At 44.8% G+C, this 25968-nt stretch overlaps 1 protein-coding gene across 1 annotated transcript in view; it reads right to left on the minus strand.

Annotated features, from left to right (window-relative positions):
• SPTBN4 (spectrin beta, non-erythrocytic 4) overlaps positions 1 to 25968 on the minus strand; it is a 220513-nt gene that overhangs the window by 184083 nt on the left and 10462 nt on the right. The window contains exons 2-9 of the mRNA XM_040323157.1: positions 24313 to 24465; positions 21799 to 21950; positions 20278 to 20451; positions 13284 to 13375; positions 13124 to 13204; positions 4537 to 4652; positions 3049 to 3161; positions 1039 to 1226 (exon numbers count right to left, since the gene is read on the minus strand). Of these exons, the coding sequence (XP_040179091.1) occupies positions 1039 to 1226; positions 3049 to 3161; positions 4537 to 4652; positions 13124 to 13204; positions 13284 to 13375; positions 20278 to 20451; positions 21799 to 21950; positions 24313 to 24460 (1064 nt within the window). The 5' untranslated portion in view covers positions 24461 to 24465. The remainder of the gene's footprint in view (positions 1 to 1038; positions 1227 to 3048; positions 3162 to 4536; positions 4653 to 13123; positions 13205 to 13283; positions 13376 to 20277; positions 20452 to 21798; positions 21951 to 24312; positions 24466 to 25968) is intronic.

The following is a 25968-nucleotide window of genomic DNA, read 5'->3' on the forward strand; positions in this document are numbered from 1 at the left end:
TAGACTATGGGCTAGATTCAGATACAATGGTGTATCTATGTGCCGGCGTAACGCATCTCAGATACGTTACGCCGCCGTAAATTAGGGCGCAAGTTCCGTATTCAGAAAGAACTTGCGCCCTTAGTTACGGCCTAACGTATTTGGTCCGGCGTAAGCCCGCCTAATTCAAATGGGGATGATGTGGGCGTGTTTTATGTATATTAACTGTGACCCCACGTATTTGACGTTTTTTACGAACGGTGCATGTGGCATTCGTGAAAAAATCCCGGTGCGCATGCTTGAAATTACGCTGCAAATCGTCAATGCTTTAGACGTGAACGTAACTTACGTACAGCCCTATTCGCGAACGACTTACGCAAACGACGTAAAATTTTCAAAACTCGATGCGGGAACGAAGTCCATACTTAACATTAGCTACGCCTCATATAGCAGGGGTATGTTTACGCCGGAAAAAGCCTAACGTAAACAACGTAAAAAAATGCGCTGGCCGGGCGTACGTTTCTGACTCGGCGGAAATACCTAATTAGCATATTAAAATAAATATACGGAAGCGCCACCTAGCGGCCAGCGTAAATATGCAGTCTAAGATACGACGGTGTAAGACACTTACGCCCGTCGGATCTTAGGGAAATCTATGCGTAACTGATTCTATGAATCAGTCGCATAGATACGACGGCCCGCACTCAGAGATACGACGGCGTATCCGGAGATACGCCGTCGTATCTCCTTTCTGAATCCGGGCCAGTGTGGAGAAATTAACTTTCAAAATTTACAACACAGGCACAGTTTTTTTCGAATGAGAACAAATCATGGCAGGCTGCTCACCATCTACCAACAGCAGCAGTTTCTTCCCTGTTAGAAACCACTTTAGAGTCTTTGTTGTGATCTTTGAGGATCTTTACTAATCTTTGTCTAATTAACAAATTTATAGGAAGGCACTGAGTTATATACATGAAAAGACCAATCCAAAGGCACTGTTTTGGGAACATGGTAAACTATAGTGTACCAGAAAATGTGTTCATGAAGTCCCATACTCACTTGCATGGTTTCTCGGTGGTGCAATACGTGGTGAATGCCTGAAGCTGTTGCTGGACGCCCAGTAAGGAGTTGGCGAATTTCTGGTTTGTGATGATTGATATTGTTTTCTCAATCCATTCTAAAAGTTCTGATGCCAAATCTTCATATCTATAGATGTCCTTCTCAATGGCGATAGCCTGATCGAGCACCTGCACACAAAAGATAATACAAGTCTACAGTACAAAAGCGGGCAATGTACATTTCTCCAGCTTTTAGAGAACTGGAGCTCCAAAATGGTCCATTTTTAGACCTTCATTTTCAGAAAAGACGGTAATGCATAGTCACCTGTACAATTTACCAAAAGCAAGAGTGTAAGCAAAAACTGTATTTAGCCAAGGAAATTGCTCAGAATTTATGTTGAATTACACCATATTCCAAGCTAATTAATAACCTTTTAAATTGTTAGTTCCTTTTCAGAAAAAAAAAAAAAAGTTACGCTATCCCGGATCCCGGTCCTGGCATCTGGGTGGATGGAGACCATATGGACCGGCAGAACAAACTGCACTCCTGAGATCCATAGAAGTATGGCCAAAAAAGCTTTGGCCATACTTCTCCTTTAAAAGAACACCTAAACACTAAGACCCAGATTCACAAAGCACTTACGCCGACGTATAACAAGATACGCCGATGTAATTGCAAATGTGCGCCGGACCCACACACTAAGATGCGCTTAAAAACAGGCTTCATCCCACCGACGTAACTTGCCTACGCCGGCGTAGGGTGGGCGCACATTTAGGCTGGACGCTCCCATTGATTAGCCATTCAAATATGCAAATAAGTGAAATACGGCGATTCACGAACATACGTGCGCCCGACGCAGTGCGCGTAAGTTGTACGTCCGGCGTAAAGTTATTCCCCATAAAGGAGGTGTAACCCAGCAGCAGACATACAAAGGTCTGCACCAGGGAACACAAGCCGGCGTATTTTACGTTACGCCGGCGTAATGTGCGCCCGCTCTCTGTGAATCTGGGCCTATTGCCGTGTACAGACGATTGGACATTCCACAACAGAACCATGGAGTTTTTTCCGACGGATGTTGGCTCAAACTTGTCTTGCATAGACACGGTCGCACAAATGTTGTCGGAAATTCCGAACGCCAAGAATGCTGTGACGTACAACGGCACTAGAAAAGGGAAGTCCAATACCAGTCGTGTTAGTAGAAGTTTGGTGAGAGACGATTCGCGCTTTTCAGCCTCGTGCTTTTCAGTCCGTTACAGCGTGACAAATGTGCTATCTCCATTACGAACACTAGTTTTACCAGCCTGAGCTTCCGTCTTGTACTTGATTCAGAGCATGCGTGTAATTGTGTGCGTCGGAATTGTCTACACACGATCGTAATTTACGACAACAGATTTTGTTGTCATAAAATTAAAAAAACAGCTCTCAAATTTTTGTTGTCAGAAATTCCGACAGCAAATGTCCGATGGAGCCTACACACAGTCAGAATTTCCGACAACAAGCTTCCATGGAACATTTGTTGTCGGACATTCTGAGTGTGTGTACGCGGCATAACTGAATGAAATTTAGCTTGTTATGGAATTATGTACCAACAAAGCAACTGCCATTTTTCCTAATACAAAATGTGTTAGCCCTTTATTCATCCTTTGTTGCATCACAGTGTTGCTAACCACCTTCAGGCACTTCCTGCTTACATACGTGTACTCCAGTAATTAATTGCTACATATTATTTCTTAGTTTAGCAATAGTGACAACAGTGCAGCATGCCTGTGCAACATGTGACAGTGTTGTCACACACTAACAGGAAGTGCCTAAATGAGGACCTTCTAGGCATAAACAAGATCTTATTTGAGATTTTAGTGAAAAAGTTTACATATACTTTCATAAATGTTCTGTCTCATATCCCAACACAGCAAAATTTCCCAAATTCAGTTTTTCATCAATTTAGTGTGAACAATTCAAAAAAAAAATTCTATAAATTGCTAGGGACTCATGTACTTGGGCAAAGGTTACCTTTCCAATACGTTTGCCCTCAACAGCTAAGGCCTTCATCTTGGAGAAGTAGTGATAAAAGGACACCACGTAGGTTATGATGGATTTCGCATCTGGATTCTCTGTGTTAACATCTAGAAAGAAAACACAAGCAAACGTTGATGGTAACCATATAACCTTTCATCTTATAGACTTAGCCCATAGGCACACTTGCAATTGTAATTGTTCCCGTACTGCATTGGGTTATGTGTGGTGCGAGCATGCTGCACCTCACCTATCAAACTTAAAGGGGTTGCAAAGGTTTTATTTTTTATTTTTTAAATAGGTTCCTTTAAGCTAGTGCATTGTTGGTTCACTTACCTTTTCCTTCGATTTCCCTTCTAAATGTTTTTTTTTCTTTGTCTGAATTTCTCACTTCCTGTTCCTCCTCATTAAGCTTTCCACCATCATCCGAGCCGTTCTGGCTGGGGGTTAGTCAGCGTGCTCGCCCCCTCCCTTGGGACTACATCCCTGCGGGGAGATGCTGTGAACACAGGGATGTAGTCCCAAGGGAGGGGGCAAGCACGCTGACTAACCCCCAGCCAGAACAGCTCGGACGATGGGGGCAAGCTTACTGAGGAGAAACAGAAAGTGAGAAATTCAGACAAAGAAAAAAAACATTTAGAAGGGAAATAGAAGGCAAAGGTAAGTGAACCAACAATGCACTAGCTTAAAGGAACCTATTTAGAAAATAAAAAACAAACCTTTACAACCCCTTTAAAGCAGAACTTCACCCACAAAGTGAAGTCCTGTTGGTTCACTGCCTCCCCCCCAGCCTGTAATTAAGTTACACGTTTTTTGGGGGAAGCTACCCGCTGCTCCCACTTCTGCAATTCTTGCCTAGGTGAAGATGACATCCCTTGCCCTGCCCACTCCTCTCCTGTAGCCTCTTGGGACCCGTCACATGTCTAAGGAGGCTGCAGGACCATTCACACAGCACCGTGCAAGTTTGCACATGCGCAGTGAGGAGCCCGCTGTGGTTCCTCAGCAAGCCACGGCTGCTCCCCATTTCAAGATGGTGGCGCTGGGGACACACAGCAGTAAGAAAAACTGGCTGCGGGACGACAGTGCTGAAGTCCAGGCACTGGTAAGTACCTAATTTTTAAACAGTATTTGCAGCTGCTGTAAAATAAAAAAGTGAAATTACAGTATTAAGAAGAAGAAGATCACAGCTCCTTACATACAGGAAGTCTGCAAATACAGTTAGAAAGAAGCTAACACTGCCAGCTCTGCTCCAGCTTTCAATTATGAATCCTGGTATGGTAATGGTATGTATAGGCAGCGTTTTTCATCTTGCCAATACTACCAAGTTTATCTATAGTATACAGGTGGTGCGTTAAAAACCAAAAGCATACTCGTGGGATCCATGCTCCTGTATGTGCAAAGACATCCACATCATTTTTTCTTATATAATAAGATAATATTTTTTTCCCTCCAGGTTCCTGTATTCCAGTATTCACATCTACTCACCTTCCGGGTCTAAAAGTTTGATCAGACCCAGTTGCCGCTCGGCTGTATTAAATGCGAACTGGAGGTTGTGGGTTGCATTTGACTTTGTCAACTTGCTGAAATCAATTATATCCGGTCTATGGAAATAAATCAATTAACAAATCAATAACTCAATGGATTTTACACACAACACTGTCCTGTTCAGTAATAAATTGGATGTACTATCCACAGCATCAGATCCCAGTTATCATTTTTCTAGGGAAGATAAAAAAAATCTTTTTTGAATGCAAACCAAAAAGAACAGAAGAAAAGGAAAGGTATTATCTGGGATGTGCGCACTATTAGATGAAATTTGATTCATATCTACCGGGCCCTCCTCTACTGGTCATAAAGAATACTGCGATACAATTCAGGTCCCAGACTAGTCTTAGCCCTTGTTCACACTGGTGTGATTTGTCATGTACTTTGACAGTTCCAAATCGCATGACAAGTCGCACCCCACTGTCAGCAATGGAACTGTTCAAATTGCTGCAACTCATGTCGCACCAAATTTCAAAAAGGTTTCTGCACTACTTTTGTCCAATTTCATTGCAATTTGTATAGACTTTTGTTAGGGCTCTTTCACACGGGCGGCCCGTTCAGGTCCGCCTGCCAGTTTTTTAGGCGGACCTGAACGGGCGCTCCGTGCTCCTCTAGGGAGCCACGGATGTCAGCGGTGACATGCCCGCTGACATCCGACCCGCTCCGATCCGCCAAAGTGTGACGGAGGAAAAACCTACTTTTCCAATAGTCTGGCGGATCGGATCGGGTGAACACGGACAGACGGTCCGTGTTCATCCGATCCCCCCATAGGGGAGAGCAGAGAAAAGACGGGCGGTCCCTGCACAGTATACACACGGCCACACAAAATCCCACCGTTCTTTTGAATGGCAAGAACGCGGTTTTGTGATGGGCCGCATTCATAGTTGCTTCGGCCGCAGGTTGGACAGCCCTGCCCTAAGCACACAAGCATTGCTCAGTCTTATGCTGGCCAGATTCCTCCTAGATTTGCTTCCTACATCCACGCTATACAGCGCAGATGGACAAATCTCTCGCTGAGGTTATTGTATTCTGACAGCCACTGCTGGCAATTGTCAGAATAACTGAACATGAGCTGCATTTGATGGGATTCTTGGCTGAATAATTTCTGTTAGGCTTCTTTGCGTTTTCAAACAAAGTATACCAGCAGGAGGATATCAAAAATGCCACTCTCCGAGCAAATCTTGGTTCATCGGGAACTGGCCAAAATTTGCCTGCTTTATATTGTGAACGCTACTCTGAAAAACCTTGCAACACCATTTGACATGTTGCAAACACCTTTCTTGAAATTCCTTAAGGCGGTGTTCCGCCCCAAAAAGAATAAAAAAAAAAAATTAAAAACCAGCAGCTACACATATGCAGCTGCTGGAGTCCAGCGATGTCGGCACCGCAGCTGATGTTTCCATCAGCTGTCGGGTGCTGCCGCCGTCATTGCAGGTAAGGGTACCCGGCAGTGTAGCCTTTCGTCTTCACGCCTAGAACCCTACTGCATATGTGCGAGGCCCGCGCCTCTCTCCTACTGGCCTAGCGGCCGGTGGAGGAAGGAAGGAGGAGGGAGCCCCGCGCTGACAACACAGGCCACGGCCCAGACTCTCAGAAGTGGGACAGGATACCTGTCGAAGACAGGTATCCTGTCCCCCCCTCCCTCCCGAAAGGTGCAAATTGTGGCACCGGAGGGGGGCGGGGGGGAATCCGATGAGAGGAAGTTCCACTTTTGGGTGGAACTCTGCTTTAAAGAAACCCTTTAAAGAAACTCCTCTCTGGGAGTTTAGAATACATATCCTAATGGGAGTGCTAGCTGTAGTTTTAAAGGAACCTGTGAGCATAAAAATATTGGAAGCAACTATTGCTGACTGTTGAGTGCAGGCAGTGCAGATGTCATCCTGATCCTGGTTTTGCTACAATTTTACTAACCTGAAAAAAGTATACTGGATGGCAGACATTACAGACATCACTGGCTACGTGTCTGAGTGAGTAACTCAAACGGCACTGAGCCAGGATTGGGCTGACAAGTTTTACCTTTAAAAATGTAATCATAAGGCTCCAAGCTAAAAAAAAACACTGCAAAATGAAGGAAAAACTTTCTGGACAGCCGCACTCCAAAAATAAATTTTAAAATAAAAAAAACACACAAAAAGCATGCCACAGCAGACGGGGTAGAAACTGACGCGTTTCGCACCAAACTTTAGTGCTTATTCATAGCTTACAACATAGAAAGTGGATGTCCAGTATATATATAACTATAGGTCACATGACAAAAAGGATAGCAGCTGGGAACCCAATCAACAATCCAATTAGCAAGTTACCAATTAGTATCTGATGTGAACCTAGACAAATCCAGATTGCATGGTTAAGAGAGCAAACACACCTATGTAAAATTTAATTTGAAGTTTAAAAAGACCACAAAACACATATAGTTATTCTCATTCCAGAAATAGTCCTGAGAATGAGAAAAACAGATTGAGTGAATCAGAAATAAATAATAATAAGTGCGGCTGTCCAGAATGTTTTTCCTTATTTTGCATCATTCCATGCATTGCCAGCACCCGTGGCTTTGGATCAGGTGGGGAGACTTTCTGATTAGTATCCTAAAGCGGTGATTTCTCTTTTTAAAAAAAACACTGGATGAAAAAACGCTGGTAGTAGCTTTTTGTAGTAGCGTTTTAGTAGCATTTAGGAGTTTTAGGAGCAAAAAAATATACGTATGTGTAGCGCTAAAATTAATAAATGAATATCAAAATACCAAAAAATGTGTATAGTAAAAAATAAAACACATATAACATTAATAAATGTTAGACACAAATTGTGAAACATGTGAGATTCCTCTGTAGCGAGGGGTGACAACAGTGCCAACTGGCACGTGAACTGATGCACCTAAGGTGGTATCAAACATAAAAACAAAGTCCAACAAAAACTCCTAAGTGTGATGATCCGAGGTATGTAGCAAAGTTCATCAACATCCACAAGTCATTCAAGTGAAAAGGTGAATAAATAGAAAAAGCGTGACTCCTTTAACGTGACAATCCCATCACCGGAAAAAGTGCAGGCTTACCGGAACCTGTTGACCACTGGTGGCATATGCCAAAAGAGGTCAGTCAAGGCTTTATATGACGATTGTCAAACAGCAATCCTTGGCAGGAAGCGTAGGTCCAACTGGTGGGTAGGTCCTTATATGGAATAGGTCCCCAGGAGTAAGCCGGAAGCTATACTGATGTTGGTATCCCAAAACCAATTGGCTCAGTGTGTTAGTGGTGCATAGAGAAAAATAAAGAGAAGTGGCCACATAGCGTAACTCCGTATAAAAGAAAAAATACGTGTTTATTCACAGCTAACAAACTTACATTTGGCTGGAAGTAAAAGAGCTCTTGCATGTAAATGGGGCGACAGTGGAGTCCTCCCGACGCGTTTCGTGGTCAAAAGCACATCGTCTGGGGTGTCTCTCCACTGCAGCCCACTCCAATATATGTGTAGTCCATGTAATCACATCCAATCAAATGAAGATCTGACTCACCCCAAACAATCAGCAATCACAGACAGCACATCACCTATCCAAGATGGCGCTGCAGTTTGCACTCCAAGCCTCTATATGAAACAGGAACCTGTAGTTTGCACTCCAAGCCTCTATATGAAACAGGAACCTGCAGTTTGCACTCCAAGCCTCTATATGAAACAGGAACCTCACAGAGAATATGGGTATAGTGTCTTTAACGTGGCTGTTACATTTGGAATGTAGTCATTAGGAGTGTGACATGGACATACTGAGTAAAATGAAACAAAATGAAATGCACTGGCCATTAAAATACTTGAAATGTATAAAATAAATAATAGTTGAGGCAAACTGTGAAAATTTACCATGCCACGGACGACAGATGCGACCGCGCGTGCGCCAGAGCCAAGCCTCGTTTGCATGTGCTAACAAGCACGGCAGAGCATAGTAACCATGTATTGTTTGTGTGTCGTGGATTACACTATGCTACCGCGCGTGCGCGATAGCCAAGCCTCACTCTGAATAGATAGAGGCTGCCGTGTAGTGTCCAGTGAGAGCGCGCCTGCAGACCAGGCCTCGCTCTGAGGAACCCGGATGTCTGGTAGCTAAAGTGCGCATGCGTGCGCGCCAAGCCTCATTATGAGAGAGGTCATCCGTGATTGGTCAGAACGGCGCCCGTAGAGAGGAGTCGCATGTCCAATCAAACAAATGAAAAAATGGGGCACAAAAATAAACGGAGAATCACAAAAATAATGTCTATTGCAAAGCGCAGTATAAATGGGTAGTGTTAATACTCCCATCAGCGGCACATCAACTATAAGGGCCAGTCATAAAAATTAAATAAAAATAAAAACTTATAAAAATATCGATTCTGCGCTGGAGATGGAAATTGACATCCACTCCAGATCAGAAACGATATTTTTATAAGTTTTTATTTTTATTTAATTTTTATGACTGGCCCTTATAGTTGATGTGCCGCTGATGGGAGTATTAACACTACCCATTTATACTGCGCTTTGCAATGGACATTATTTTTGTGATTCTCCGTTTATTTTTGTGCCCCATTTTTTCATTTGTTTGATTGGACATGCGACTCCTCTCTACGGGCGCCGCTCTGACCAATCACGGATGACCTCTCTCATAATGAGGCTTGGCGCGCACGCATGCGCACTTTAGCTACCAGACATCCGGGTTCCTCAGAGCGAGGCCTGGTCTGCAGGCGCGCTCTCACTGGACACTACACGGCAGCCTCTATCTATTCAGAGTGAGGCTTGGCTATCGCGCACGCGCGGTAGCATAGTGTAATCCACGACACACAAACAATACATGGTTACTATGCTCTGCCGTGCTTGTTAGCACATGCAAACGAGGCTTGGCTCTGGCGCACGCGCGGTCGCATCTGTCGTCCGTGGCATGGTAAATTTTCACAGTTTGCCTCAACTATTATTTATTTTATACATTTCAAGTATTTTAATGGCCAGTGCATTTCATTTTGTTTCATTTTACTCAGTATGTCCATGTCACACTCCTAATGACTACATTCCAAATGTAACAGCCACGTTAAAGACACTATACCCATATTCTCTGTGAGGTTCCTGTTTCATATAGAGGCTTGGAGTGCAAACTGCAGGTTCCTGTTTCATATAGAGGCTTGGAGTGCAAACTACAGGTTCCTGTTTCATATAGAGGCTTGGAGTGCAAACTGCAGCGCCATCTTGGATAGGTGATGTGCTGTCTGTGATTGCTGATTGTTTGGGGTGAGTCAGATCTTCATTTGATTGGATGTGATTACATGGACTACACATATATTGGAGTGGGCTGCAGTGGAGAGACACCCCAGACGATGTGCTTTTGACCACGAAACGCGTCGGGAGGACTCCACTGTCGCCCCATTTACATGCAAGAGCTCTTTTACTTCCAGCCAAATGTAAGTTTGTTAGCTGTGAATAAACACGTATTTTTTCTTTTATACGGAGTTACGCTATGTGGCCACTTCTCTTTATTTTTCTCTATGCACCACTAACACACTGAGCCAATTGGTTTTGGGATACCAACATCAGTATAGCTTCCGGCTTACTCCTGGGGACCTATTCCATATAAGAACCTACCCACCAGTTGGACCTACGCTTCCTGCCAAGGATTGCTGTTTGACAACCGTCATATAAAGCCTTGACTGACCTCTTTTGGCATATGCCACCAGTGGTCAACAAGTTCCGGTAAGCCTGCACTTTTTCCGGTGATGGGATTGTCACGTTAAAGGAGTCACGCTTTTTCTATTTATTCACCTTTTCACTTGAATGACTTGTGGATGTTGATGAACTTTGCTACATACCTCGGATCATCACACTTAGGAGTTTTTGTTGGACTTTGTTTTTATGTTTGATACCACCTTAGGTGCATCAGTTCACGTGCCAGTTGGCACTGTTGTCACCCCTCGCTACAGAGGAATCTCACATGTTTCACAATTTGTGTCTAACATTTATTAATGTTATATGTGTTTTATTTTTTACTATACACATTTTTTGGTATTTTGATATTCATTTATTAATTTTAGCGCTACACATACGTATATTTTTTTGGTTGTTTTGCTTTTTTGAATAAGCCGTGTCAGCAGCTACCATTTACGCACACCTGGCAGCGCAGGGTATCCACTCTCTTTCTGAGTTTTAGGAGCAGTTAAGAGCATTTTGCGTTTTATTAGCATTTTTGCAGTTCCTTTAAAAAAAGGGGAAACAAAAGCTAAAAAAAAAATGCCATTATTAGTGTCTAGGAGCATTCCTGCTGGAAAAATGCTCCAAGAAACTAAAAAAATAAAAAATTCTGCTCCTAGACGCTGAAGCTCAAAAAAACATTACTAGCCAAAAGTAGTTTGCATGGACACATAGGATAACACTATTTAGCTTTTAGGCGCAGAAAAAAAAATGCTAATAACAGCTTCTAGGAGTTCATAAAACCGCTAGTGTGCATGGAGCCTGAGCCCCAAGTTCAGCTTAACTTGTACAATTTGTGCATTTCAGTGCGAGTTCAGGGGCGATTTGAAAGACATCTGTGCGGGTTCATGCACAGATGTCTATTGAAATCGCCCCGGAATTCGCCAAAAGTAGTGCAGGAACTACTTTTGTAAATTGGTGTGGCGCCGCAAAGTCTGCATCGCATCGAATGATACAGTGTCGTTGCCGGCAATAGGCTGAAATTCATGTCAAATCACGCCAATGTGAATGGGGGTAAAGGTAGGAATATAATCAGAAGCACAGTGTTTTTTATACCTATTAGAGTGAGTCATGTTAAAGGGTCTGATTCTGGGTGTCAGGGACGAGCATGCTCCGACACTCACTAGTATATGTTAATTATTCTGCAAGGTTCAATTTAAAGGGGTTCTAAACCCTTGTTTTATATATATATATATATATATATATATATATATATATATATATATATATATATATATATATATATATATATATACACACACAAAAAAAACATACCTATACTTACCTGCTCTGTGCAATTGTTTTTCTTCTTCTGGGGTGCCCCCTGGCGCTCCAGGCCCCTCCTCCTTATCTGGTGCCCCCACAGAAAGCCGCTTTCCATGGGGGCATCTGTGCGAGCTTGGTACCGAGTCCATTGACACAGACAGCAGGACCCGCCCCCCCGTTACTCGATTAGATTGACAGCAGTGGGAGCCAAATCTGTCCAATGAAGAGAAAGACAGCGACTGAAGCCGCTGTGTTCGTGCACATCGCTGGATCGGGCTCAGGTAAGAAAAAGGTGGGTTCTGGGGGGAGCTGCAGCACAGGTTTTTCACCTTAATGCACAGAATGCATTAAGGTGAAAAACCTTGAGGCTTTACAACAACTTTAAAGGAGAAGTAGGGCCAAAGCTCTTTTGGTCCTACTTCTCCTGGGGATCACAGGGGTGCACTAAATCCCGCTGTGAGCTGACATCACTCAGCTTGTCCAGACTCTGGAGAGATACTGTCTTTAATGACAGGAACCACCCAGTTGCCTGAACAGACAGCTGGTTCAGCCTCTTAGTGAGCCACTGAGAGCCTGAGCCAGATGCTCCCACCCCCTCCACAGCCCAGCGCTCCAGTGAGCTCTGGAGGGGCAGAGCAGAGAGCCGGACGGACGTCACTTCCGGTCACGTGGGTCCTAATTCCTAGGATAGCTACACTAGATCCTAGGATTGCTATTTTAAATCTTTTTCTGCTTTAAGTAAGCCTTTTTTAAATAAATATCTTTGGCTAAACGTACTTCACGATTTGGAATTTTTACTTTATTTCCTGGATTGGACCTGTGGACGCTTGGGATTTGTTTGGTGGCATCCATTTTTGTGAAGACCAGCCTGGTTCACAACAGACGCCCATACAAGCTCACATGCTGTTCGGGAGAGGACAACTTTACACCGCTCTGAGTCACTGCCCTGTTGGGCTAAGGTAAGCGCTCTGTGAGCCCAGTATCAGGAAGGAAGAAGATTTTCCATTATAGGAATCATTTTGAGCATATGAAGTACACTGCTTTATGAACTTTACCTCAATGAATTGCCTCTTGCTTATATGTCCCATAAGCATCATCTCTCATTAGTACCTGAACTTTATTGTTGCATCAGCACTTTAATAGCACTGTGCACACCAGCACTTATTAGGCAGGATTGCCTATTCAGCACATTACATGTTTGCTACAGCATTTATTTTGTTTACAATTTTTGATTCATTGTTATTATTTTGATTCGCTGGCATTAATATTTGATTATTCAGCACCTTTATCACCATATATATCAATATTTGTATTATTTATATATTTATTTATACGGCATTCATCACTCTCTAATTAGTTTAGTATATTATATTTAATATATTTGCGCTCATCACATCCTTTTATTTATATCTTACACAGTGAGTTGTTTCCACTTTAGATTGAGCTGCATTTACTAGTTCTCACTTATTAGTATATTCAACCCTATTCACTAGCGCATAAGATCACCATCCATTCACCAAGTAAGATTTGCTGCTTCTCTGTGTGATAATAACCACACACCCAATACCTGTGTCTGTGGATCAGAGCACTGAAGGCCAGCCCATCTCTCCAGCTTGTGGTAAAGTTCTGTATATTGACCTCAGGATAGCTGCACAAAAATAGCATTGCATTAATATAAAGTTATTGGTTTTCTAGCTTCACAGTGTGAACTTATGTCCACAACTCACCCCGCAGTCTTCATCTGGCACCACAGGAGGAGGGCGTCCTTTGCTGACCTTGTCTCGCGATTGTCTTCTGTTTCTATCTTGATAACTTGGATCTGCAAATTGGTGACAGGGAGAAAAGTTAAGTGGGTCTCGGAGAAGAAGGAAATGAGAAGGGACAACTGAGGTGCCATGGGTATCTTACCCCCAGAGGAGCTATTCCAGACACATTCAAATGGAGAGAGAGACTCAAGGGCAGACCCAGACCATGCTGGAGTGATTATATCTCCTCGCTGCCCCGCAATGCACTGGAATAGCCAAGGAAGTTGGATCCTTTGGTAGATTCAAGCTTCCTCCGTTTACCCGTTCACTCTGATGTTACATTACTCTCACCAGCAAATATCAGATCAGGATGAGATGCAAGAAAATGGTATATCCCCCCACCCAGATTATAGAATGGCACTATGTACTAATGCAAAGAAAAGGTGGCCTATGGTATGACATTCAAATGAAGAGGCCCAGGGTTAAAACCCACAACATGCTGGATGTGATTACTATTCCCAGTTGCCCCCTGAAAGGCATTGGAATACCCGAGGAAGCTGAATCCTTTGCTAGATTCAAGCTTTCTGTGTTTACCTGCTCAGCCTGATGCCACATTACTCCCGCTAGGAAAAAGCAAATGTCAGATCAAGATGAGATGTAAAAAGGTAGTATATTCCTCTTGATTATAGGCAGACCCAGATGGCACTATATATTAATGCAGTAAAGAGAAGGTAACCAATGGTATGGCATGTAAAAACAGCTATTATGCAAATAGTTAAATACGCAGTTGAAATACATACTGTATGTTTACTGTTTATTTGCCAAAGGATTTGCAATTCTGTGCAGACAGTCCTGTGATTTACACAATCTCTGTCATGCTGCGCAGCCAGAAATATCCTTCACATACTTCTAACTTCAGCTTTGCTGCTTATTCACACTGCTTTCTAGCAGGGCCAGATCTAGGGGGTGCTGGGGGTTTCCCCCCCAGTTTTCAGTGGTGCCATTACGAAGTAGAGGGGTTAAAGGCCAGCACCCAGCCAAGTTGGCATGGCTTCATAGTGTCTTACCCCTATCCACCACACTGAATCCTTTGATTCTGTGGTCAGGGTGACCAGGATGCATGGCATCATTTGTTGCCATTTATGAAGGGGGGACTCGGTTGTGACAAAGAAGCACTCTGTTATGACAGAGAAGGTCTCTGTTGTGATTGGGGGGGCGATCATTTGTTACCATTTATGAAGGGGGGACTCGGTTGTGACAAAGAAGTACTCTGTTATGACAGAGAAGGACTCTGTTGCGATTGGGGGGGGGCTTTGTTGTGATGGGTGGACCCCAATAGGAAGGATGGACTGATGGTATGAGGGCATCTCCAATTTTAAGGTGGAGATGTAATGGGGGGGATATTGATGTAAAGGGGGCTGAACTCCCCCGTGTGGCGCCATCACTCAGTGACATCATAATCCAATGCAGATGTCACTATCCTTTAGCCCAATAATAGGATTTTTGTACTCACCGTAAAATCCATTTCTCTGAGTTCATAGACGGACACAGCCTTCATTGACATTAGGGTTATGCTTCTTCCTGGTAGGAAGAAGCATAACCCTAATGTCAATGAAGGCTGTGTCCGTCTATGAACGGAAGAGAAAAATACAGTTTAGGAATGGGGTGTCTCAGGATTTTGCATACTTTTAAAGGGTGGCATGAAAAAAAAGGGAGGGGGGGTTAAGAAACCCTGTCATTGCAGCCACATAAAGATGTAGGGAACGAGGAGAGGAGAGGTGAGGAGAGGAAGATAGCATGTTAACATGATGCTTCCCTGACTTTTTTTTACTGCACCCCCAATCTGCATTGGTGAACCTGAAAATAAAGGGCTCATGTACTGTATACAGCCGCCTGGGGCTGTACAAAATAAAATTGGTGTGTATTTCCCCACCCACAGCTACAGGCAATGCCTACAGCCATCCCATAGACATGAGTGGCTGTAAGCAGCAATATGCTGGTACCTGCGTAAACCTGTGTTTGAGGTGTATACCCACATCCAGCCTTTCATGTCTATGTGGCAGCTGTATGCAGCACCTATGGCTTTTGGGCGGAGAATACATACAAACCTACATTGTACAGCCCCAGGTGGGTACATCCATGAGCCCTAAGACCATCAGATGCCTGGCTGTTCAGTGTGGCAGAGGTGTGTCAACCACAAGGCTGGACAGAATTGCAAACACTGTTGCAGATAAATCAGTAAACAAATATGTGTTTAAACTGTGCATCCGATTGTTTGCCTGGAGCTCTGCTTTACAAATCTCCTCTGACAAGAGGAACTAATGCCGCGAACACACGGTCGTTTTTTGTGATGGAATAAAACGATGTTTTTAAAAACGTCATTTAAAATGATCGTGTGTGGGCTTCACATCGTTTTTTGTCTTCTAAAAAACGACCCAAAAAAAAATTCGAACGTGCTTCAATTTTTTATGTCGTTTTTCAAAATGTCGTTTTTTGTGTCATAAAAAATGATCGTGTGTGGGCTAAAACGACGTTTTAAACCCGCGCATGCTCAGAAGCAAGTTATGAGACGGGAGCTTGAATGGAACAGTGTGCCGTCTTACGTGTTGTACGTAACCGCGCTTTGCTAGAGCATTTTCAGAAAACGATGGTGTGTGGGCAACGTCGTTTTTTATGATGAAGTTAGAAAAACTTAGTTTTTTTTCATGATGAAAAACGTTGTTTTATTTCATCCCAAAAACGACCGTGTGTACGCGGCATTAGCCAAGCAATTCCCCCCCCCAAAAAAACATATTAAGAGTATCCAAGAACTATTAATAAATCCTTAACCAAACATGCTAATGGTATGTTCTGCAGTGTTTTCATTTACATCCTGCCCACTAGCGCATGCGCAATGTATGCTGCATTCAAAGCATGTCTCCGGTGAGAACTGTTCACAGCTGCCTGTTGGCTTAGGTCAGCTCCCAAACAATCTTTAACACCTTGCCACCAGCCTTTTATTTGGTACCTAAAGCTGGGAGCTGGAATCAGACTTCCCAAAAAATGTGATTGCTGTAATAGGCTATCACAGCGATAAAACGATTGAGAGCTCTTCCTTGGCTCCCGATCGAGAAAAAAAAACACCAGAGGCTGTCAGTGACAGCTCAGTCACTATGCTGGGAGCGCCCAATTAGTGCCTATAAAAGGACACTTATATGCAACACCCAGACCTTAAATGGCCACCTCTGTAGAGCTGCAAATATGTGTGAGGCTGGTGTCAGGAGGTTAAAGGCCTCAAATGGCTCGTGTCATAGTTGGTCACGTGTCCATGCAAAGGGGGGGGGGGGGATAACAAGCGCAGGCTCACGCGGAAAAATGTGCCAATTCTTTTATACCTGCTTAATTAGCACTTTCTCTGACAAGTTGATAAAAATAGAGCACATCAATTCAGTCATATGTTGCATGGTGGTATGCCCGGTTTAAGTGCGCTCACTCTGGCGTGCAGCAAGATTTTAAAGCAAACTGGAGGTAATCTTCCACTGGGATCATCCTATATTCTTATCCTTTTCCTCTCTTTCCTGCATTGCTGCGCCTCACTGCCCATCCATACATATCCCCCACTCCTCTCATTGCTGCAGTGCTGATTGTCGCTGTTGCCTTTACTCATCATCATATTTACTAGTAATGGGGTATCATTTGGACCTGTTTTTAACTTGGTGCAAGTACTCGATATCTAGGGGTATGTGATCAGACGTTTATAGCAGGGGTCTCCAAACTTTCTAAGCAAAGGGCCTGTTCACTGTCCTTCAGAGTTTAGGGGGGCCAGAATGTGCCCAGTGGGGGAAAACGCTGCCCCCTCTTTGGTATTATGGGGAGAAACAGTTGGTGTCAGTGGGAGGTATAGTGCCCCATCGTTGGTGTCAGTGGGAGGAATTAGGCCCCATTGTTGGTGACAGTGGGAGGATTTATGGCCCCATTGTTGGTGACAGTGGGAGGATCTAGACCCCATTGTTGGCGACAATGGGAGGATTTATGGCCCCATTGTTGGTGACAATGGGAGGATTTATGGCCCCCATTGGTGAGGACAGTGGGAGGATTTATGGCCCCCATTGTTGGGGACAGTGGGAGGATTTATGGCCCCCAGTGTTGGGGACAGTGGGAGGATTTATGGCCCCATTGTTGGTGACAATGGGAGGATTTATGGAACCCATTGTTGGGGACAGTGGGAGGATTTATGGAACCCATTGTTGGGGACAGTGGGAGGATCTAGGCCCCATTGTTGGTGACAATGGGAGGATCTAGGCCCCATTGTTGGTGACAATGGGAGGATTTATGGCTCATTGTTGGTGTAGAAAGAGCCTCAAGGGCCAGATACAGGTAAGCAAAGGGCCACATCTAGCCCCGGGGCTGCAGTTTGGAGGCCACTGGTTTATAGGAGCTCTCACATGCCACTTTTAACACAATTTGGCACAGCACAAGAAAAAAAACACCTAGAACTCTTATAACATTGTTACATTGAATGTTGTAAATTGCAAGTGCTGGGGTAAAAATGTTAACAAATGACTTACTGGGGAATGTTTATTTTGCTGTGCTCAATGTGTTACGGGGAAATTGAAGGCATTTTACAAAAATCTGCAAGCAGGCAAGCTATTCACAACAGAAGAGGCACATAATTCCCTTTGTTAATTCCCCTTTGATGTTTATACATTTGTTTTGGCCAAGTATGAATGTTTATGTACTGTACAGTGCAGACACCCCTTGGGTTGACCTTTTTCTTAAAGTGTTACTAAACCCAGGACCCTGCATTCCCTATACTTGGTCTCCCACAGTACACAAAACATGGAAATGCAATTATTTTAGTAAATATAAACTGCTAAATACCTTTTCTCATCAGCAGTATATAGCAGTCTTGTGGCTTCTAGCAGTGTCCAGCCAAGCACAAGCTAAAGCTTGTAGGAGGTGTTTTCTGACTGTCTTATGAGACTGCAGGACCCCTGATCCTCTATCAGGACAGTGCTGATTGGCCCTGTGCTGATCACATGCACCCTCCCAAGAAAAAAAAAAAACCCTCTCTAGCAATGCGCACCAAACTGAGCATGTGCAGCCTGACTCCATAGACTTTGGGCCAGATTCACAGTCAGCGGCGTAAATGTAGGCGGGCGTAGCGTATCGTAGTTACGCTACCCCACCGCAACTTAGAGAGGCAAGTGCTGTATTCACAAAGCACTTGCGTCTAAAGTTACGGCGGCGTAGCGTAATTTTGCCGGCGTAAGCGCGCCTAAATCAAATGAGGAACAGGGGGGCGTGTTTTATGTAAACTAATCATGACCCCACGTAAATGACGCTTTTTTCGAACAGCGCATGCGCACGCATGCTCAGTATCACGTCGAATTTTCAAATTAAATTACGCCCGCTCAATGCCTAGTCGACGTGAACGTAACTTACGTCCAGCCCCATTCACGAACGACTTACGTAAAACACGACGCTGTTCCGACGTCCATACCTAACATGACTTACCCCTGCTTTATGAGGGGTAACTTTATGCCAGCGTATGTCTTACGTAAACAACGTATTTTGCTACGCCGGGCGCACGTACGTTCGTGAATCGGCGTATCTAGCTCATTAGCATATTCAACACGGAAATCTACTGAAGCGTCACCTAGCGGCCAGCGTAAATATGCACCCTAAGATACGACGGTCTAAGAGACTTACGCCGCTCGTATCTTAGCCGAATTTATGTGTAACTGATTCTAAGGCCCCGTACACACCATAGAATCCATCCGCAGATAAATCCCAGCAAATGGGTTTCAGCGGATAGATCCTATGGTGTGTACACGCCAGCGGATCTGTTTCCGCGGATATATCTCCCCTGGGATGGATTCCAGCAGATCGAATATTCGCTGACATGCAGAACATATCCATCTGCTGGAGTCCATCCCAACGGATGGATCCGCTGGTCTGTACAGACTCACCGGATCCATCCGTCCGAAGGGATCCCCCGCATGCGTCGTAATGATTGGACGCATGCGTGGAATTCCTTATATGACAGCGTCGCGCACGTCGCCGCGTCATAATCGCGGCGACGGCGCGACACGTCATCGCCAGAGGATTTCGCCGCGGATTTCAATGCGATGGTGAGTACACTCCATCGCATTAAAATCTGCTGAAATCCTCAAGAGGATTTATCCGCGGAAACGGTCCGCTGGACCGTATCCGCGGATAAATCCTCCCGTGTGTATGGGGCCTAAGAATCAGCCGCATTGATACGACGGCTCTCATTTGGACTTACGACGACGTACATGGCGATACGCCGTCGTAAGTCCTTTGAGAATCTGGACCTTTGTGTTTTCAGGAAATTATTAGGGGACAGTAGAATGAGGGGAGGATCAGAGAAGACAGGATCAAGCAGCCTTTTTACACAATGCAGAGAATTATACTCACTGTGGAACTTACGGGGGTTAACAAGCATGCTTTACTGCATATACAGACTGATTTTACTGTTGTGGGTTTAGTAACACTTTAAGGGAACCATTGCCAGGAGAACCCAACCAGCCCCTGGTCAGCCAAGGAATGTCCGCTGCAATCACACATGGATATGAGACTGATGCTGCTTTTGGTCAAATAATGAAATGATATGTTAAGCCACAAATTAGATTCACAAGTATCACCATTGCTGATACCTTGCCACCATTAATCTAACGGAAGACAGACAGGACACCATGGATGAGGTTCATGCTTCCTCACTTCAGCTTTACCCAGCCGGTGACAGAATAAGAAGCAGCTGAGAGGATAGCATCAGGCCTAGCGCCAGCCAATGTCAGAGGTGAATAAGAAGCACTCATTAATCCCACACATCCATCCAACATTGCACGACCGTGGAATTATACTTTACATGCACTTCAGTCTTTTTTTTAGATACAGTAGTAGAATAAAACTAATACTGATGTCTAAAGCAATGTCTTAAAGCTGTCATGTGACTGGTGATGGCATATAATACCTGGAAACGGAGGATAATAGTCCAGATAAGGCCCAGGGTAAGCCGGTGATTGCCGTCTACGATATCATGTGAGCCCACGTTCTCTAGATGGACCCGCTGCTCCTTGAGAAACTGGAGAGCTTTGTCCACATTCTCCAGAGAGTGAATTCTCATCCGGCCCCGGGTAGGTTTAGGCTGGAGATAGATACTAGATGTCACTGTATAAAGAGGACTACTTCCCCAAGTCTTTGAACCCAATACTTCTCCCTATTATGAGGATTAGGCTGCAGGCACATCATGGAGAATACTAAGCCCCTGATAAAAGAATACTTTAAGCCGGCCATAGATGGAGCAATTTGCTTTCCAGCAACCATGGGTTGCAGGAAATAAAAATTATGCGATTTCCCCCCATCAACACAGTCAGTGTTGATGAGGGAATCTCTCCTGCGGAGCCATTGTGTTCTCCCAGCGGGGAAAGCCATCCCTGCACAGCGATTATTGCTAGCGGTTATAAACAGCTGATAGCAACAAGCTGGTTGTACCCATGTTGATCGATTGATCAACTTGGGTACATTCAGACTGCCCATATATGGTTTGAATCTCGGATAAGATTTGAACAGTCTATAGCCTCGTACACACGATCGGATTTTCCGCAGACAAAGCCTCAGACCTTTGTCCGAAGGGCATTGGCCAGGAACTTGTCTTGCATACAAACGGCACACAACTGTCGGCCAACAAACACGAACGTAGTTACGTACTACGTGATTTTTCAGCTCTTTAGCGCCACCCTTTGGGCACCCTCTGCTAAGGTCATGTTTGGTGAGCATTGACTCGGAGCATGAGTGTTTGTACTTTAGACTTTTTTTTACGACTGACTTGTGTACACACACTCAGAAAATCCGACAACAGACCATTGTCCATGGAAAATTTTAAAGCCTGCCATCCAACATTTGTCCGCGGAAAATCCAACATTAATTGTCCGATGGATCATACAAACGGTCGGATTTTCCGCCAACAGCCTATCATCAAATAATTCCCTTCGGAAAATCTGATCGTGTGTACGAGGTTTATAGCTGGCTTTACTGAACAAAGCGTGGATTTCTTTTTTTACTGATCTGGCTTCAATACAATTATATCTGATTGGTTAATGAATAGAATATAGAAGGGTGTCTTTTTTTAAAGACATATGTATACAGACATACGTATACAGCCCAAACATGTTACTCTATGCAAAGAGGAAACAAAGTGAAAACCCAACATGGCGGTTGCCTAGCCCTATACCACCCAACAATGATCAGCTAAAGATGTCTGCACTAATATAATAGTAGCCATAGATATAAAAATCATCACCTGATCCAACCAAATCACCTTGGTTGGGCAGGAATCCTCTAAAGTCAATTCTAGGGCTACCTCTAGGTTCTCCCACCATGCTGGCTGTATAGAAGTCATTGTATTTGTATATATCTACCCTACTCCACACATGACATGCAATGTCACGTTAACATTGGTGTACATCCAGTGTACACAGTGCTGTGCCCTTACCAGTTGCTCTCCAGACAGCACCTCCAGAAGTTTGGTGATGATGTAACCATCCCGCAGATCGCTGTACAGGTCATTAACACGACACGGTACTTTTGAGAGATGAGAATTCATCCACTTGGTGAAGGTCTTCTTCTGAACAGCATCACGTTCATCTATGGAGGAAATATTCTATGAAATTTACCATTTCTAATAATAAATGAAATTTACAGTTAGAAAATATTGGCTTTTAAAGGGTCAGTGTTCCTTAAAGGGGTTGTAAAGGTTTGTTTTTTATTTTCTAAATAGGTTCCTTTAAAGCGGATGTTCCGCCCAAAAAAAATATTAAAAGCCAGCAGCTACAAATACTGCAGCTGCTGACTTTTAATATTAGGACACTTACCTGTCCAGCGGCGTCCGCAGCAGAGCACGAGCGATCGCTCGTCACCCTGCTGCTCCCCCCTCCATCCACGCTGAGGGAACCAGGAAGTGAAGCGCTGCGGCTTCACTGCCCGGTTCCCTGCGGCGCATGCGCGAGTCGCGCCGCGCCCGCCGATTGGCTCCCACTGTGTGCTGGGAGCCGAGTGTTCCCAGCACACAATGGGGGGGGGGGGGGGGGGGGCGACGGGATGTGACGCAATGCCCGTCTTTTGCCCGGGCCGGGCCGGAAGTGGGTGCAAATACCTGTCTTTAGACAGGTATCTGCACCCCCCTCCCCCCTGAAAGGTGTCAAATGTGACACCGGAGGGGGGAGGGTTCCGATCAGCGGGACTTCACTTTAGGGTGGAGAACCGCTTTAAGCTAGTGCATTGTTGGTTCACTTACCTTTTCATTCGCTTTCCCTTCTAAATGTTTTTCTTTTTGTCTGAATTTCTCACTTCCTGTTCCTCCTCGGTAAGCTTGCCCCCATCATCCGAGCTGTTCTGGCTGGGGGTTAGTCAGCGTGCTTGCCCCCTCCCTTGGGACTACATCCCTGCAGGGAGACTCTGTCCGTAAGCTTGCCCCCATCATCTGAGCCGTTCATGCTGGGGGTTAGTCAGCATGCTCGCCCCCTCCCTTGGGACTACATCCCCGCAGGGAGCCGCTGTGAATACTTTCTGTTATAAAACATATCCATCAGTGCCCTGATTACAATTAATACCCACCACTGCCAGCAATCAGTACCAACCAGTGCCCATAATTGCCACCAACCAGTGCACAAAAGTGCCAGCAACCAGTGAACAAAAGTAAGTGATGCCAGTCAGTACTGGCTATTAGTGTTGAGTGAGTAAGTGAGTGAGTGAAAAAATTGTTTAGTGCTACAAATGCGAACTGAATCGACTCAAGCCGCTTGGTATCCATTTCCTTCTATTTTTGCCTTCAGAATAGGTGGGTCTTGAGTTTTTTTCTGAAGGCCTGGTGATTCACTTCCGTTCGGATATTGGTTGGTAATGCGTTCCATAGCCGAGGTCCTTGGACTGCAAATCTTTGTTCTCTTTTGGTCTTGTAGCGGGCCTTGGGTATTTGAATTAGAAGTTTTGGTTGGTAGATCGGAGAACGTGATTGGGGTTGTGGCATTTTATTTTATCACATAAATATTGGGGCACGCTTCCTTGTACACATTTGTGCGTCAGGCAGAGGGCCCATCAATGCCCATCACTGCTGCCCATCAATGCCCAGTGACCATCAGTGCCGCCTATCTGTGCTCACTAGTGCCGCCTGTGTCCACCAGTGCCGCCTATCTGTGCCCACCAGTGCCACCTATTAGTGCTCATGAGTGCCACATATCAGTGCCCGTAAGTGTGGCATATTTGCGTATCCTCATCAGTGCCCATAAGTGCTGCCTATCAGTGCCCATAAGTGCAGCCTATCAGCGCCCCTAAGTGAAGGAGAAAAATTACTAATTTGCTAAATTTACTGACAGAAACTAAGAAAACCTTTTTTTTTTTTTTTTATGTTTGGCCTTTTTTTTGGAGGGGGGTGGGATTAAAATACCACCAAAAGAAAGCTCTATTTGTGTGAAGAAAATTATAAAAATCTCACATGGTTGCAGTGTAGCACGACCGCGCAATTATCATTCAAAATGTGACAGCGCTGAAAGCTGAAACATGGCCTGGGCAGGAAGGGGGTTTAAGTGCCCTGTATTGAGGTGGTTAAAGTCCCACCCTCTTCTTAATCTATTTTGTTCTTGAGGTGATGTGGTACCTATTAGTGATCTTTCATTGCCCAGCTCCATACACTCTACTAATGACACTGGCTGGGAAGGGGTTAACATCAAGAGGTTAACACGGTAAGAAATATCAATGCAATTGTGCATAGCCAGGTAAAAACAATACAGACTTTTGCCTGGCTATGGCCCACACTTCACCAGAGAAAGGCTTATCTCATCCAGCAAAGTCAATATTAATAATTGATGCAATAACAAGGAGTAAAGGATGAGATTAGAGTGGTAAATACAACCCTATCACTTCCTACTCCTCTGCTCGCTCACGTTGCCTTTTCTGCTTCACTTCCAGAAACATGTAGAGATATCAAATTGTGTAATACATCAATTCCTACCAGCCAAAGCTTTAATCCGGGAGCACTCAAACAGTTTTCCAGAGGCCGCAGTCTCGTCCCACACATGTTCTGCCTGGTCCCAGCGATTGTTGTTGTTCGGGGGCGTTTGTACCTCCATGTTGTCCAGTTCTGGGCTCACATTCGCCATCGCAACTGCAAGAGAACACAATGAGAGACTCACGTTTAGACAGTAACCCCTTTATATGCCAAAAAGATTTTACCCCTTGGGGTGAACAAGCAATTTCCAAAGTGGATGATCATTACACTCACCATCAATGTACCCAGGGCTGGACTGGGACAAAAATTTGGCCCTGGACTTCATCCAGACTGGCCCACTTTGACAGGTCTCTCCCATGGCGGCCGGACAACTCCCGCACCCCCCCGGCCACCCAAGCACCCTCTCCCCCTTCACTAGCCACTAGCCATTCTACTTTATTAGTAGAACGGCTGGTACTGGTACTCTTATAGGCAGTACCAGTGGGAAGCTAGACATTATTTCACCCGGGGCAAAGAATCAGTTTGGTGCCCCCCCTTATGGGACAAGATTAGGCAGAAGTGAGAAACTCCCAGGCCATAGCTGTTGAGTCAGCTGTCTGTCCCCTCCCCCATGCTCCTCTGTCATCCCCCTGCTTCTCTGTCCCCCCCAGGTGAACACTGCGGGGAGGGAGAGGAGGTGAGCGATGTGGGGAGGGAGAAACAGAGGAGTGGAGGGGGCGGCGGTCTGCTGTCACTGAAGCCGGCCCACTGAGCCATCGGCCCACCGGGAAACTCCCTGTAGTATCAAGGGCCAGTCCATCCCTGAATGTACCTGATTCACATCCTAAAATTCCTAGGCGGAGCCTTCGCAAGGACCTCTGGCCCCTTCCTCTAAGGCCCCTTTCACACTGGGGCGGGAGCCGCGGTGGCGGTATAGCGGCGCTATACCGTCGGATTTGCAGAGGGATTCGGCCGCTAGCGGTGCGGTATTAACCCCCGCTAGCAGCCGGTAAAGGGTTAATACCGCCCGCAATGCGCCTCTGCAGAGGCGCATTGCGGGCGGTATTGCTGCGGTTTCCTATTGTTTTAAATGGCAAGGAGTGGTATATGAATTTGTTCCGTTTTTTATCCTGTGTGAGGTGCGAATTTACCGCGATTTTACCGCAAATTTCAGGAGTTGGACATAGCTGCGATTGATGTTCTAGCCAATGGAATCATAATGTAAAAAAAAAAAAAAAAAAAAAGTGTTAACTTCCTGTGTACTTCCTGTTTTTTGTGGAGAGTAGTGTGGTGGAATTCGCACATATGTGAACCATCAATGCGATTCCAGAACGATTTACATTGAAGTCTATGGAGCTGAATTCGCATCGCACACGGATCAAACTCGCACAGGACCCTTTTTGCACGCAGCTTAGATTCGCACCGCACTGATGTGAACGCCACTAATGTAAAGCAATGTTATTTAAATGACTTGCGAATTTCAGCGATCGCAACGGCTCAAATTCGCAAAAGAATTCGCAGCAGTGTGAACCGAGCCTAAAGGAAATGTAAAAAAAAAATAATAATAATTGCCAGCTAAAAAAATGTATATATAAAAAAAAAAAAAACGCAAGTCGCAGCAAAATCGCGGTAAAAACGTGTCAAAAAACGCAGCAAGCACCGCAAAAATGCTCAAAAGTA

This window comes from Rana temporaria, chromosome 9 (genome assembly GCF_905171775.1).
Source record: "Rana temporaria chromosome 9, aRanTem1.1, whole genome shotgun sequence".
NCBI classification, from domain to species: Eukaryota; Metazoa; Chordata; class Amphibia; order Anura; family Ranidae; genus Rana; species Rana temporaria.